The sequence below is a fragment of the Girardinichthys multiradiatus genome, chromosome 7 (genome assembly GCF_021462225.1).
Source record: "Girardinichthys multiradiatus isolate DD_20200921_A chromosome 7, DD_fGirMul_XY1, whole genome shotgun sequence".
Taxonomy (NCBI): domain Eukaryota; kingdom Metazoa; phylum Chordata; class Actinopteri; order Cyprinodontiformes; family Goodeidae; genus Girardinichthys; species Girardinichthys multiradiatus.
In genome coordinates, this window is record NC_061800.1 from 29997571 (window position 1) to 30010476 (window position 12906).

The window sequence follows — 12906 nt, forward strand, 5'->3', positions numbered from 1 at the left end:
GAAGCGCGAGAAAAATGAGAGATGGCCTTTAATTTTTTTCTTACAAATGAAAACCTGAAAAGTGGATCTTCCATCTGCATTCAGCCTCCCTGAGTCAAACGTTTTTAGATCTACAAAGCCAAGATCAGGTAGATTGGTCACAGAGTGTCTGTGAAGAACCTTTTAGAGCCTGGCCACAGATTCTTAGTTGGATTTAGGGGTTTAGTTTGACTGAGCCATTGCAACATATAAATATGCTTTGATCCAAACCACTCCATTGTAGCTCTGGCTATAGGTTTGTTGTACTGCTGGAAGGTGACCATCCTTCTATTAGCATGATCAGTTTCAATATCTCTGCTAAAGAACCTCCCAACCCCCCTTTCAGCATGATGCACCCACTACCATGTTTCACAGTGGAGATGGGGTGTCCAGAGTCATTTGCAGTTAGGTTTCTGCTAAACATGGCCTTTTGTATTTTGAATTAGAGCAACTTCTTTAACAAGTTTTCTGTGTCCCCTATATGTTGTTTAGCAAAATGCAAATGGTCCTGTCTTTAATGGCTTTCTTTTTGCAAAACTCCTAAAATGGATATCTGTGACATGTTCAAAGTTTCAGATATCCTTTTAAAATTTAACCCTGTGTTAAACTTCTCTACAACTTCGTCCCTGATATGTCGGCTATGTTTCTTGAGTTTTATGATGCTGTTTGGTCAGTAATGCTCTGTAACAAATTTCTTAGGCCTTCACAGAACAACTGTATCTATACTGAGATTAAATTACACACAGGTGGACTCTATTTACAATTTAGGTGATTTCTGAAGGCAACTGGTTGCACTGTTTTTTATGACTTTCAGAATGAAGGGAAGTGAGCACAGATGAATCCTATAATTTAAAAAGCAGTTTTAATTTTCCCTCCACTCAACAATTTTATACCCTTATATAAATAGTATACTACTATACTATTTTCTGATGGCCTGTCACAAATCGCAATATAACAAACTAAAGTCTGTAGTTGTAAGGTGACTAAATGTGAAACGTTTTGTAAGGCATTGTATGTATTTCACTAAGTTTTAATATAGAGAAAAATCATAACCACACAGCCAATTAAAACATAACAAAAGAAAAAAAAATCCTTCCTCAGTGCCAGTAAATCTGCACTAATGACGCTCACATCACGCTTTGCTTAAATTTGCATTTTCAGTTGGAGGACATACAGTGGTGTCTCGTAGTGCAAAAAAAAAAAAAAAGAGCCTGCTCTTCCTTGTCCTCTGAAAAATATTATTTATGCCAAAGAAAGGCCGCAGTCGCTAACTGATCTTAAAGCAAATATGAATTGCAGATAAAGCAAGCATCAGGCAGACAGGCTCTGTATTCTTCAGAGAAAGTGGTGTGATGTGTCCTACTCAGCTCCTTTTTCCTCGCGCTGTTGGCGACTAAAGCAGAAATGGATTTTGACTCAGGTGCAAACTGAGTTGTTTTGCAAACACCCACACCGGCCCGCTATCTTACGAATACAATACACCAGAGACGAGGCATCTGTTGTGGCTCTGTGGAGGGTATGTAGAAGATGTGTTTGTGCATCTGCGAGCATGAGGATATGTTTAAAAATAATATTTTAGCCATCACTTGTTCCCTCAACCCTCTTTTGCCACATTTATTTTGAGCTCCAACAAAATCCTTTGTGGAATAAAACAAAGGGCGACACTGTATAGCCTACTGTCTCTGCAGCCGCCGCGTTGGGCTGTGTCAGTTTTTTCCACATCAAATTATCAGACCTATTTGATTTGCAAGGAATGGAGCTTTGGGATAAGGAAGCAAAGTGCAAATGTAAAACAAGTCATGACAGAATCTGACAAGAGACAGAAATATCCTCTATCCTCCCCTCTGGTCTTCTCCTTTACACTCTACCAACCATTTTAATCTCCACTTTAATACCAACCCTCCCAGACTCAACTTTGATCACTGTCATTTTGCTAACTTAGAGGACTGCAATGATTGAGGAAAATTTATTATTCATCCCACGCACAAATTTGGGTCTCCTCTTCTGTCTGTAATGCACTTCTCTTATCTCCCTGTCAGTTTTGTCTTTTGTTCACCTTACTCTATCACTGGAAGTCGCCGATCTTTAGGGATTCATAATGTACTACAAAATTCAAAAGAAAAATCTGGTAAATTGGTTAATAAATAATGTGGTTATAATTTTGTGGAAGACATAGAAATCCTTTGGCTTGTTCATTTTAAAGTAAATGGGACTTACATAAAAGGGATGAATGTTTTTATTTACAAAATAGAAAAACTTCAGCATTTCAATTTTGCAAAAAGCAGCAACCTTCTACATAAATGTATCTTTCTTTTACAGAGGATTTAGCAGCACCACATCACTTATTTTTTTACCGAATTGTTACCTTGATCACCTTTAGCTCGACTGAGCACTAAGCTTCCTGACACAAACTAAACCTCGGTAAATCACACCTAGAGCTCATGAATCAGGAGTTGCAGGAATGAAGATTAATTGGAAATCACCACACAGGCCTTGAAAACTTTTCTCTCCCTCTTGCTTTGGTTAGATGGGTTTAAAACAAATGTAAACAATCTGACTGACTCATTGTGTAAAAACAAAATTGCACTGTCAATAAGTATGTTCTTTTTATATTTTCATTGTGCAAATGCTGACATGCAGGTTAATTATCAATTTGTCAATTTTAATGCATAATTAAACCCATAGAAATGAACAAAGCTTGTCAAAATGGACATAAACTATTTAGTCATGTTGATAGGAACCAGACAAAACATCATAACTTTTAAATAAAATGGCAGAAAAATTGTAATAGATGAAAGACAATTAGCCCTTTTGCTGTAGCAAAGCTCACTGAAACCATTGTTCTTACTTGGCACAAAGCACAGGAGACATGCACAGCAGGTTCCCATTCTGAACTCTCCTGTTTGCAGTGAAAAAGATGGTAGCAATGCACAGCAAAGCCAGTGCCTATGTTTAGCATACAGGTTACTTTCTTTCAGCTTGAAGGTTACTTTTTAGTACCATACAGAACTTCCAGGGTGCTTTTCTAAGTTCTGTTTTTAACTTTTCGCAAACTGCCTGGTCTCCAAAAGTAACCAGTTAAAGAAGGTAACCTATAAGTTATGGGTAAGTAATCTGTACTTCACTTAAAGTAACCTTTGAATTTAATACAAATTTCAGAAAGTTCTGTGAAAGTTTCAGAAAGTGAAAATTGTAGGACGTAACCTGTACCTTTCAGAAAGCACCCTGTAATTTCCCGAAAGCAACCTGTAAGTTCTGAAAGTTCTGTAAGTTCTGAAAAACACAATGCAAGTTTTCGATAATAATCTGTAAGCCCTCAGAAAATAACTTGTAAATGAAGGTAACCTGTATGTTCCTCAAAGTACCCTGTACATCCAGTGAAGGTGATTTGTAAGTTCCATGAATGCTCCACAAGGTTACCTGTAAGTTTAATTAAATTAATTTGTAAGTTCCAGTAAAATTCCATAAAGAAGCCAGTAAGTTCCAGAACATAACCTGTAAATTCAAGAAAGAAATCTGTAAATTCTGGAAAGTACCCTGTGAATTATTTTAGAGTAACTCTTAAGGCTCACTGAAAACAAACCTTTAAGTTCTGGGAAAGTATGAGTTGTATTATTATCAAAAATATGCTTTTTTAAAGATAGTTTTAAAGAGCTGATGTTAAATGAGATTGATTGCAATATGTACATGGTTGCTGGACATGGTTTACTTATCTAAAGTTTAAAAAAGATTCAACTTGTTTTCAAAGTGTCTAAGTAACGGCTAAGTTTAATATAACTGGAACAGATTCTTAGTACTCAAAGTCATTGTAGTGCTTTAGTTGCAGAAGACCGCACTTTCTTTCCTGGTTCATGAAGCTATTTCACCCATCATCTAAAAAGCTCCTTGCAGGGTCAGGGGGGTGGAGTCACTGGGTTAGAGGTGGGGTACACCCTGGACAGGTCACAAGTCCATCAGACAGCAACACAGAAACACAAAACGGCACACACACACACACACACACATACACCCATTTGGATTTTCTATCCCTATGGGGGACTATGCATTGACTTCCATTCATTTTTCATTCAGTTATATGACCAAACCTTGAAACTAAACTCACCCAAACCTAACCATTACAAGTACATACCTAACCTAAACGTAATTCACAACATTGTTCTAAACCTAATCCCTAACCCAACAACAGCATTTTCCCCCATGGGGACCAGGCTTTGATCCCCACAAGGAGCAGGGGGTCCTCACAACGAGGTGTATTTTTTCAGAAAATGGGCCTCATCATGTTAAAATACAAACACACACACACACACACACACAATGTGGAATGAAGAATGGAATCTTATTTTTATTGAAGCACTTGGAGTAAACCACAAAGGCAGAGTTAATTATTAATGTAAAGAAAACACAATAGGAATATGTGTGCATTGGATGAACTATCATTCTTTAGGCACATGTGCATGCACATGAAAGCATTAATCAACAGGTTTCTCATTACAGAATGGGATCTATAAGCATTCCCACTGCAATGTTCTTAGATGTGACATTTTTAAAACAATAAATGCATTAAATTGAACTGTTTATTGAATATCAGAGCATAATGCTGTCAAAAGAAAAGCCTTGATCTTTGTTAATATTGTTTCCTATCATTCACCTGAGCAAATTATAGAAATAAATTGAATTATTCTTATGTTTTCCTTAAAATATATGATGCCAACTACATTTGTGCTGATGGAAATGAGTGTTAGTTAATGTCTCATTCCTCATATTAGCTACGTGTCAATAAACAAGTCCCTGGAATGCAATTTTGTGCTTTTTGAGACAGCTAAATTACTGAAACAGTTATAGTTGAAAAGTTTTTTCCTGCTAAGACAAAATGTCTCCCAATAAAAAATGTTTTTTGACACAAAAGCCCATATTTTTTATATTTCATTATTTTTACCACCATTTCCCTTTATTTCCTTCATGGTGTAGTTTTGTTGCATGAGCAAATCAAGCATGTCACAGGACATCAAAGGCAAGAGACTAGCTGTTATGATGCTAAGAAGACATTTGTCATGCAGCGAAAAAGACACCAGCAGCTCAGTTTTTTGTTGCACAAATCTCCATATGTGATGTCTCATATATTATCCAATCTTGACACTGGCACTGATGTGGTGCAAGAAGTGCCAGCTCACCAGCAAGCCATATTTAACTTGGTTGTAAAGTATGTTAATCATTATAGAAGTCTTTACATTCAATACAACTGACATAGAGACAATGAAAATGCTGCCAATTTTTTAGCACATTTGTTTTTTTGTGCCGTAATAATCAGTTGATGCTTTACAATAGCTGTCATGTCAGATAAAACAGAAACCTGTGAATTATCAAGACATCTCCCAAGTAGTAATTATTTTAGAGGTTTTTTAAAAAGGTTATAAACCATGAACAGCCCTGTCTTCTCCTTCCAACTGAAGCCCTCCCACCTCCCCCACCTCTGTCTATGCCAATTATTTTTGCATTTAAATGCTATTTTGGAGGAAAGGCACAGACAAAAGACAACCCCACCACCACCACCCACACACCCACAAAAAAGTGACATCCAGAGCACAGATCTCCTTGGTGATAAAGGGCAATTGTTTTCCAGCAGAACAAGTGCTGATTTAAGGGGGCCTAAAAAAGAATTGAACCCCATTTCCAAGAAGTCTGAGGATGATGCCATCAGCAGTTTTGATATTTCGATCTTTCCTATGTGTTTATTGAGGAAAGAGTTATCTGAGGATAAAGACACAATTAACCTATCTACTTGTGATAAATACAATAATGGCACTGACTTTTATCTCCAGAAGTCCTTTAGGGGCTCTCTTCAAATACATATTATTATACATGGCATACTTAACGGGAACAAATGGTGTGCTGAGAAAATAAAGTGCAGCACTGATTACACAAGAGTATGATTAAAACAATGAAAACGCCTGAAGAGGTGACACTGCCTTTGTGTCGACGTGGAATTGTTTGTCTTACTCTTATCTAAATTTAGAAACAGATCGAATTGGTTTGCAGACATGCGTGTTGTCAAGTAAAATGGACAAAAAAAGAGGAATGAGCAATTCTTCAACATTGCCTTAAACCTCTGACTGTATGATATAAATCTGAAAAACAAAATTCTATATTTATACTATTGAGATTCTTCACAAGGCTTTAGTCCAGTTTCTGACTTGAATACATGTTAAATTTTCTCTCCAAAGAGCTGTGATGACGTAAAGAATAATAGATTTTTATGTTTCGACTGAATAAAACATTTATGTCTGTCATTAAATAAGATCTTACTTGATTAATTGTTGATCAACAAATATTTCTACGAGTGTAATCTTAAATTGCAAAAATTATGAATTATCTCAAACATCTGTATTTTTAGATCTATGTTGGTAATCTGTGGCAGATTAATTCAGTGAGATGCAAGAATGGTGTATGTTTAAAAAACCCTTAGTTCCAATCTGAACTCTCAGGTCTATTTGGGAATGACCCTGCCCCTTGTTTTGGACCAAGAGCCATTCAAATTGTCTGCTCAAAATCTGAGACAAATTCTGTAATGTTTTTATCCATTATACAGTAATTAGAAATTAAACTAATTCTATACTGCCTTAGTCAAAAAAGACTATAATGCAAAGTGCCCTAGAGCAACCAGTGACGCTAATGCTAACACCGTCATGCCAATAAAGCTAATTATTGTGATTTTCAGACTAGCTTAAAATGCCAGAGCAGAGGAACTCAGTAAACATCTAAATTGTTAAGCAGGCTTTAGTTCTTACTCCAGTTGTTTTGTCTTTTTGAGAATATCTCTCCTTGTTATTGGAATTTTCTTGCCATTGACCTGTCCACTCAAATTCCAAACAATATTTTGTCATTTTTCATCCACAAGGCAGTGGTTGCACATTACTTTGGTCATAGCAGGCAATTACACATTGCACCCCCAACAACTGAAAATGTTATTGCTAATCTCTGCATGCTTTGGAGCTACTCATTGTGATTTTCAAATCCCTGAGTAAATTAATTCTCTAGACAGTTTAACCGTTTAATAAATTTTTTTTAGGGTGCAACAGTGGCGTAGGGGTAGAGCACACGACCCATGTACGGAGGCCTTGGTCCTTCACGCAGCCGGTCACGAGTTCGAGTCTCAGCCCATTGACCTTTGCTGCATGTCTTCCCCCAGGCTCTACCCATTTCCTGACAGCTCACTTTCAGACAATAACAAAATAAAGGCCACTCGTGCTGTAAAAAACTATTTAAAAAATAAAGCATTTTTCAGTCTAATTCAAAGCCTCTCATCTGCACCTTGTCTTTGATTTCCCATTAAATTCAAAATTAAATTAATTAGTTTTTCTTTGACTATTTAGTGCATAGGAAAGTAGTTACATCATACAGTTAAAATAGATTATGAGGCCCTAACCCCGGGAGCCAACCGAGAATGCTAACATTAGCAACAAATCTAAGTTTGGTGAATTTCAATTTCAACGCCATCAGCAGAGTAGTTCTCTATAGGTCTTAATTGTTAAAGTTCTAAATGAAGTCTCTTGTCTGTTTGAAAATCACTTTAAGCCTTGTTTTTGGAGCCTTTATGTATTTAAATTGTCTGCTAAACTTTGTAACATACTTCTGTAATTTCCTGATCAACTATACATATAAAAAATGAGTTGCATGGACAGTAAATGTTGCGTACAAAGATTGAACACATTATCATCAAAACTGACCATAATGCACTGTGTCCTAAGTCTATTGAGTAGATTAATGCTAACATAAGCATGATAATGAATACTTATGATTTTTACATTTCCTGAGCAGAATAATTCTCCAGACCTTTAAACTGTAAAGCATGTTTTTGTACTTTTGCACAACAGCTGTCTTGAGAGAATTTGCCTATGGCAAACATCTCATTGGCTGTTATACCTTTGCTTGGGACGCTGCAGTTTTCATTTTAATGATACTCCAGATACAATCTGCCAATATTTGACAACTAATAGCAAAATAAGAGTTAATGGAGGAAGTGCATTCTAAAAAACTCTAACCATAAAGTTTTGCCTCATAGGTGTAGGACTTACTTTGAGAATTAACCTTGCTGCTCTCCCTGTTTGGTGAGTCAGCTGCACTGTGTGAAGACTGTTACAAAAATGTGGCTGTGTGCGGCCGGCAGAAACGACATAACATGCTCTCCATAACAAGCTGGGGGTGTGCTTCTGTTGCAAGACGCCGTTCATGGAGAGACGAATAACGAGTAACTATTTTGCTTCTCAAATTGTAAAACCTACACAGAAAATGTATGAATGTTGAGATCCTCTGTAATTTAGTGTGAAAAATGCTGTAAGAAAAAAATACAAAGTACTCAAGTGAAGTACCAGCACTTTGCATCTATTTTTTTCCAGTTAGCATTAGTTACAGCACTGCAATGATTGAATAGTATTGTTGTCCTAAACCTAAGCTGCTTTTTCACATTAGGGAAAGCAAAAGAAAATAGCAAATGGAAGAAAAAGAAGAAAAAAAGAAGTAGTAAAATAAATATTTGTTTTACTGGGCTTAATAATTTGCCTTTTCGTGTTATCCTTGAGCACAGGTCTATTTGTCCTTTGATAAACACACTTGAACATTATCAAGCCATTTAATCTTGCCGTTGGAGGTGGTTTCCACACATTCACTGCAGTCATGGAGTTTTCTAGAAATGCTCCTCAGGGATTGCAGTTACTGTATGTTCTGAATGCAAATGTTTGTACACCAGACTTCTTAAAGAGATTTTCCCTGCAGCACCCTATGTAAAAATCAGTAGGTGAGAAATAATGCCAGCACAGCAGTTCATTTTTTGAAGCATTTACTATGAGTAAATGTGTGTGCAAGAATGCTTATAGCTACAAATATCTGCATCATACTTTCTATGGCCTGTACCTCACTCGTCAATTCTGTGTACATATTAGGGTGTATGTAATATTGGTATGAAGATAAAATCAGTCATCAAGAAAAGCTAAATTACTAGTGTGTTGTAAAAAAGATAAAGCAATTTTCACAACTTCATTTTTGCATCGAGTCCTTCTTCCTATGTGTGTTCATTGCTGGGGACTGCCCTAAATGTTCACACCTGAAATTCATGACTGAATACCCTACAAGTTCTGCAATATACTTGGATGACTCAATCATTAAATCGGTTGTGCTGAAGCAGGTAACTGTCTAAAACAGAATCTGAGGACCAGGGTTAAGGCCTGCTGCTCTAGAGTGACCTTCCTCTGCATGATCTTGATCCACATTTACACCTGTAATTCCTCTGCTTTCTCAAATATTCTCCTGAACTTGTTCAAAGCCTGTATAAAAAAAAAAGAAAGAGAAGCAGCAAAAAAGTAAATATTTTGCTGCATTCTATGTGTGCGGCACAAGCACCAAACGACATATTAACAAAGCGAGCAGGAAGTTAAAGTGCAGTGCCTTGCAGACGTTTTCCTGACTCTCACAATTTTTTTTTATTTTATTGGGTCTTTCTTTCTTAGACCAACATAACTTAGTGCATTATTGTGGAGTGCAAAGAAAATGATGCATTGTTTTTAAAACTTGTTACATACAAAAATCTCAAACGTTTGCATTTTTATTAAATCCCTTTGACTATGATACACCCACCAACCATTTGTTTTAGAAGTTGCCTATTTTTAAAGATAATCCACTTGTTTGCAATTTAATCTTGTAAATCCAACTGTTCTTCAGAGATCATGTGTGAATAAACAGCTTCATGAAGACCAAGGAACACAGCAGACAGGTCAGGGATAAAATTGTGGATATGTTTAAAACAGGGTTAGGTTATAAAACAATATCCCAAACCATAAACCTCCCACAAAGCACTGGTCAACCCATTCCCCAAAAAATGGAAAGAGGAGACAGGACACAAAAACTTTCAAGACATGGCCATCCACCTAAACTAACACACAGCATTAATTGGAGAAGCTATTATTGGAGAAGCAGCTAACAGGCCCATGAAGGGGTTAGGTGACAGATGAGAAAAATTTGAACTTTTTGGGCTAATTGCATTAGGCTAAATCGATGACCAATTAGCTTATTTTGCTGCCAGTAAACCTGATTGTAAGTTTTCAAATTGTGGCTTTTCTGTCGCAACAAAAAGTGGGGATCTTAGAGTCAGGCTAAATATGAGCAGACTTCAATTGTTCTCAAACTGAAATCTATGAATCAGGAAATCCAGTAGATAAAAGGTTTTGCATCTTGGTCATCGATTTAAGACCGAAAAGTAACAATGCCCACAACCCTGAACACATGGCATGTTCTATGGCCACGGTGGCAGCAATATGATTATGCTCTGGGGATGTCTTTCTTTAGCAGGGACAAAAAAGCTAGTCTGAGTTGATAGAAAGATGAATGGAGCTGAATACAGGACAATCCTGGAAGAAAATATGTTGAAGACGCAAAAAGACTTGAGACTGAAGTGGAAATTCACGTTTTAGCAGAACAATAACATTAAATATACTACAAGAGCTGCAGTAGAGCGATTTAAATTTGACCTTCCAGCTAAGCGGATTCAATTTGAACAATTTTGCCAAAGGCTAATAGACACACCCCAAAAGATTGTAGCGTTAAGTACAGGAAAAGGCTACTTTACAGAGCACTGACTGAAAACCTATATATATATATATATATATATATTTCAGACTTATAGAGAGTCTGAAAACTTATTTACGTCCTCCTTTTCACATTTTACATGTAAAATATTAAGAAAACAGTGTATAATTATGTGGTTGTGCTGGGACAGAATATGGAAATGCTAATGGAGCATGAAGACTTTATACAAGGCATTGCATTTGATGTTCTGGGCTGCAAGCAAGTCGTTGAGTACAAAAGAGAATAGTTTTTTTGAGTTTCCGGTCATTACCTTTTGTAATCAGCTGACAATAATTTATTCATCAAACAGGTAAAGTTTGGATTCCATCTACCACCAAGTACCAAGATGATAAATAGTTACTTTAGATCTTTATTCCTGAAGAGATCAGTTATCATACAATGTCTTTGATGCATTTAGAGAAAACCAGATTTCATGGCACGGATCAAGTAAACATAATCATAGGGGACTGTGGTAGACCCTGTGGCTATAGGTTGTAGATTTTATAATAATATTATTGCTTTCATCACAAAAGAGGAATATAATGGTCTCTAAAAACAATGATTATTTTTAATTTCTTTACAGGCCCACCAAATCTAACCAGTAACACGTAAGTTGAAAGTCTAATGGTGCCTTTGTTAAAGCAGCACTGGCTTATTGAAGATTGCATTTTGGTATATGACGAGACAAGAAATGCTTTCTAACATTTTAGGGATTTATGTGATTGTTTTGTGCTTATCAGTTACAGCTATTGAATATTTCAACTTAAGTGTTACATCAATAAGCAAGAGAAAATTGTGTATCATTGTGCCCAAATTTACTGATGTTAATAACGCATTTGTAAATATAGTATGCATCATCTAGCAGCACTTTCTGAATTTGATCAGATAAAATCTTAAAATCGCACATGGTAAAATAGTCTATATATGAAATACCAAAAAATACAGCTGTGAACGAACATGGAGATGGAAACAAGGTAATATAGTTAAGGCTAAACATCTTTGTCTATTACCTTTGTATAGCTAAGTCAGTAAGAGGAGCATGCAACCAACGTAACATTGCCACAATTTTACAGTAAACAACAAAAGCAATCAACTCAAAACAAACATGTGTGCCTTTCTTCATTACAGAATAGAACCAATGCTATGTAGGTTTTCAGTGGTGTAAATCATATGGCTTTGTGCAATCGTCCACCGTCTGTAAATTCACTAATGAAACAATTTTTTTGTCTTTTTGTTTTGTGAAATCAACAAATTGTCATGCCAGAAACTGAGATTCGGTTCTACATGCGCCGCTTCTTACATGCCAAATTGTGCTAGTTGTACATAGTCCTAAAAAAAACGAAGAAAATTTAAGAAAGAGAAAGAAAAATAAATAAATCTGAGGTCTTTCATTAGAGCAAGAAAACTTACATCCAGGGACAAATGTGCTCATTTCCATCCCCCTACTTTATATAAGGTATTTGTGCACATATTCTACAGCTCCTTTAATATAAGAATATTGTCTGTTAATAAATATGGAATAGTACAAGGATTTCAAGTTCAGAAAAAAAGAGGATAGCAGGAGTTAAAATTTGTTGCGTGTTTTATGTAAAGCGATCTGAGTTCATCTTTCTAAGTTTAGGCGGCAAGTGTCCGTCCATCCTTCCCCCTCCTCCCCCAGCCAGTCGCTGCAGCTTCGGGGGCAAGTCCGCTACCGACTTACTGATAGGCTCTGTACTGATCTTGGAGGCTTTCCCGGCCTGTTTGTCATCAGAGACGCCGGGGACTGAACTGATTCGCTGCAGCTTCATGGGTAGGTCTCCGAAGCTGTAAGTCATCTCTGAGGTGGTGGAGCTCATCCTCAGCAGCTTCTTGGGTAGGCCGTCCCGGCCCGTGATCTTCTGCAACTTGGTAGGCAGCTTGGTGGTGCTGTCATTGTCCTCCAGGGTCTCCAGGCAGTCCAGGGAGCTATTCTTCTCCCCGCTGTTGCACAGGGATGGTGCCATGAGGGGTGAGGAGAGGAGTAGGGCTTCCTCCTGCTCCTTTACGCTATAAGGAGTAGTGGGCACCTCGAATGTGGCGTGAAACTGAGAGTAGTCCACCTTGAAAAAGCCCTCCTCCAAGGAGATGACAGGAAAGAAGCGGTGTCCCCAGAGAACCTCGTCTTCCGTGTACGATGTCCTTGCCTGGCAGGTCATCCCTGTCAGAAAAACATAAAAAACTTTAAACTTCTGGAAACATAGAAATGGATGTCTTCTATGAGCAAACACAGCAGAGTTTAGATGCTCCATGGCT

The 12906-nt window shown here is 37.1% G+C and overlaps 1 protein-coding gene across 1 annotated transcript in view; it reads right to left on the reverse strand.

Moving 5' to 3' along the window:
* Positions 1-4335: 4335 nt before the first annotated feature.
* kcnj3a (potassium inwardly rectifying channel subfamily J member 3a) overlaps positions 4336-12906 on the reverse strand; it is a 78930-nt gene continuing 70359 nt past the window's right edge. Inside the window, exon 3 of the mRNA XM_047371456.1 lies at positions 4336-12811. Within this exon, the coding sequence (XP_047227412.1) occupies positions 12216-12811 (596 nt within the window). The 3' untranslated portion in view covers positions 4336-12215. The remainder of the gene's footprint in view (positions 12812-12906) is intronic.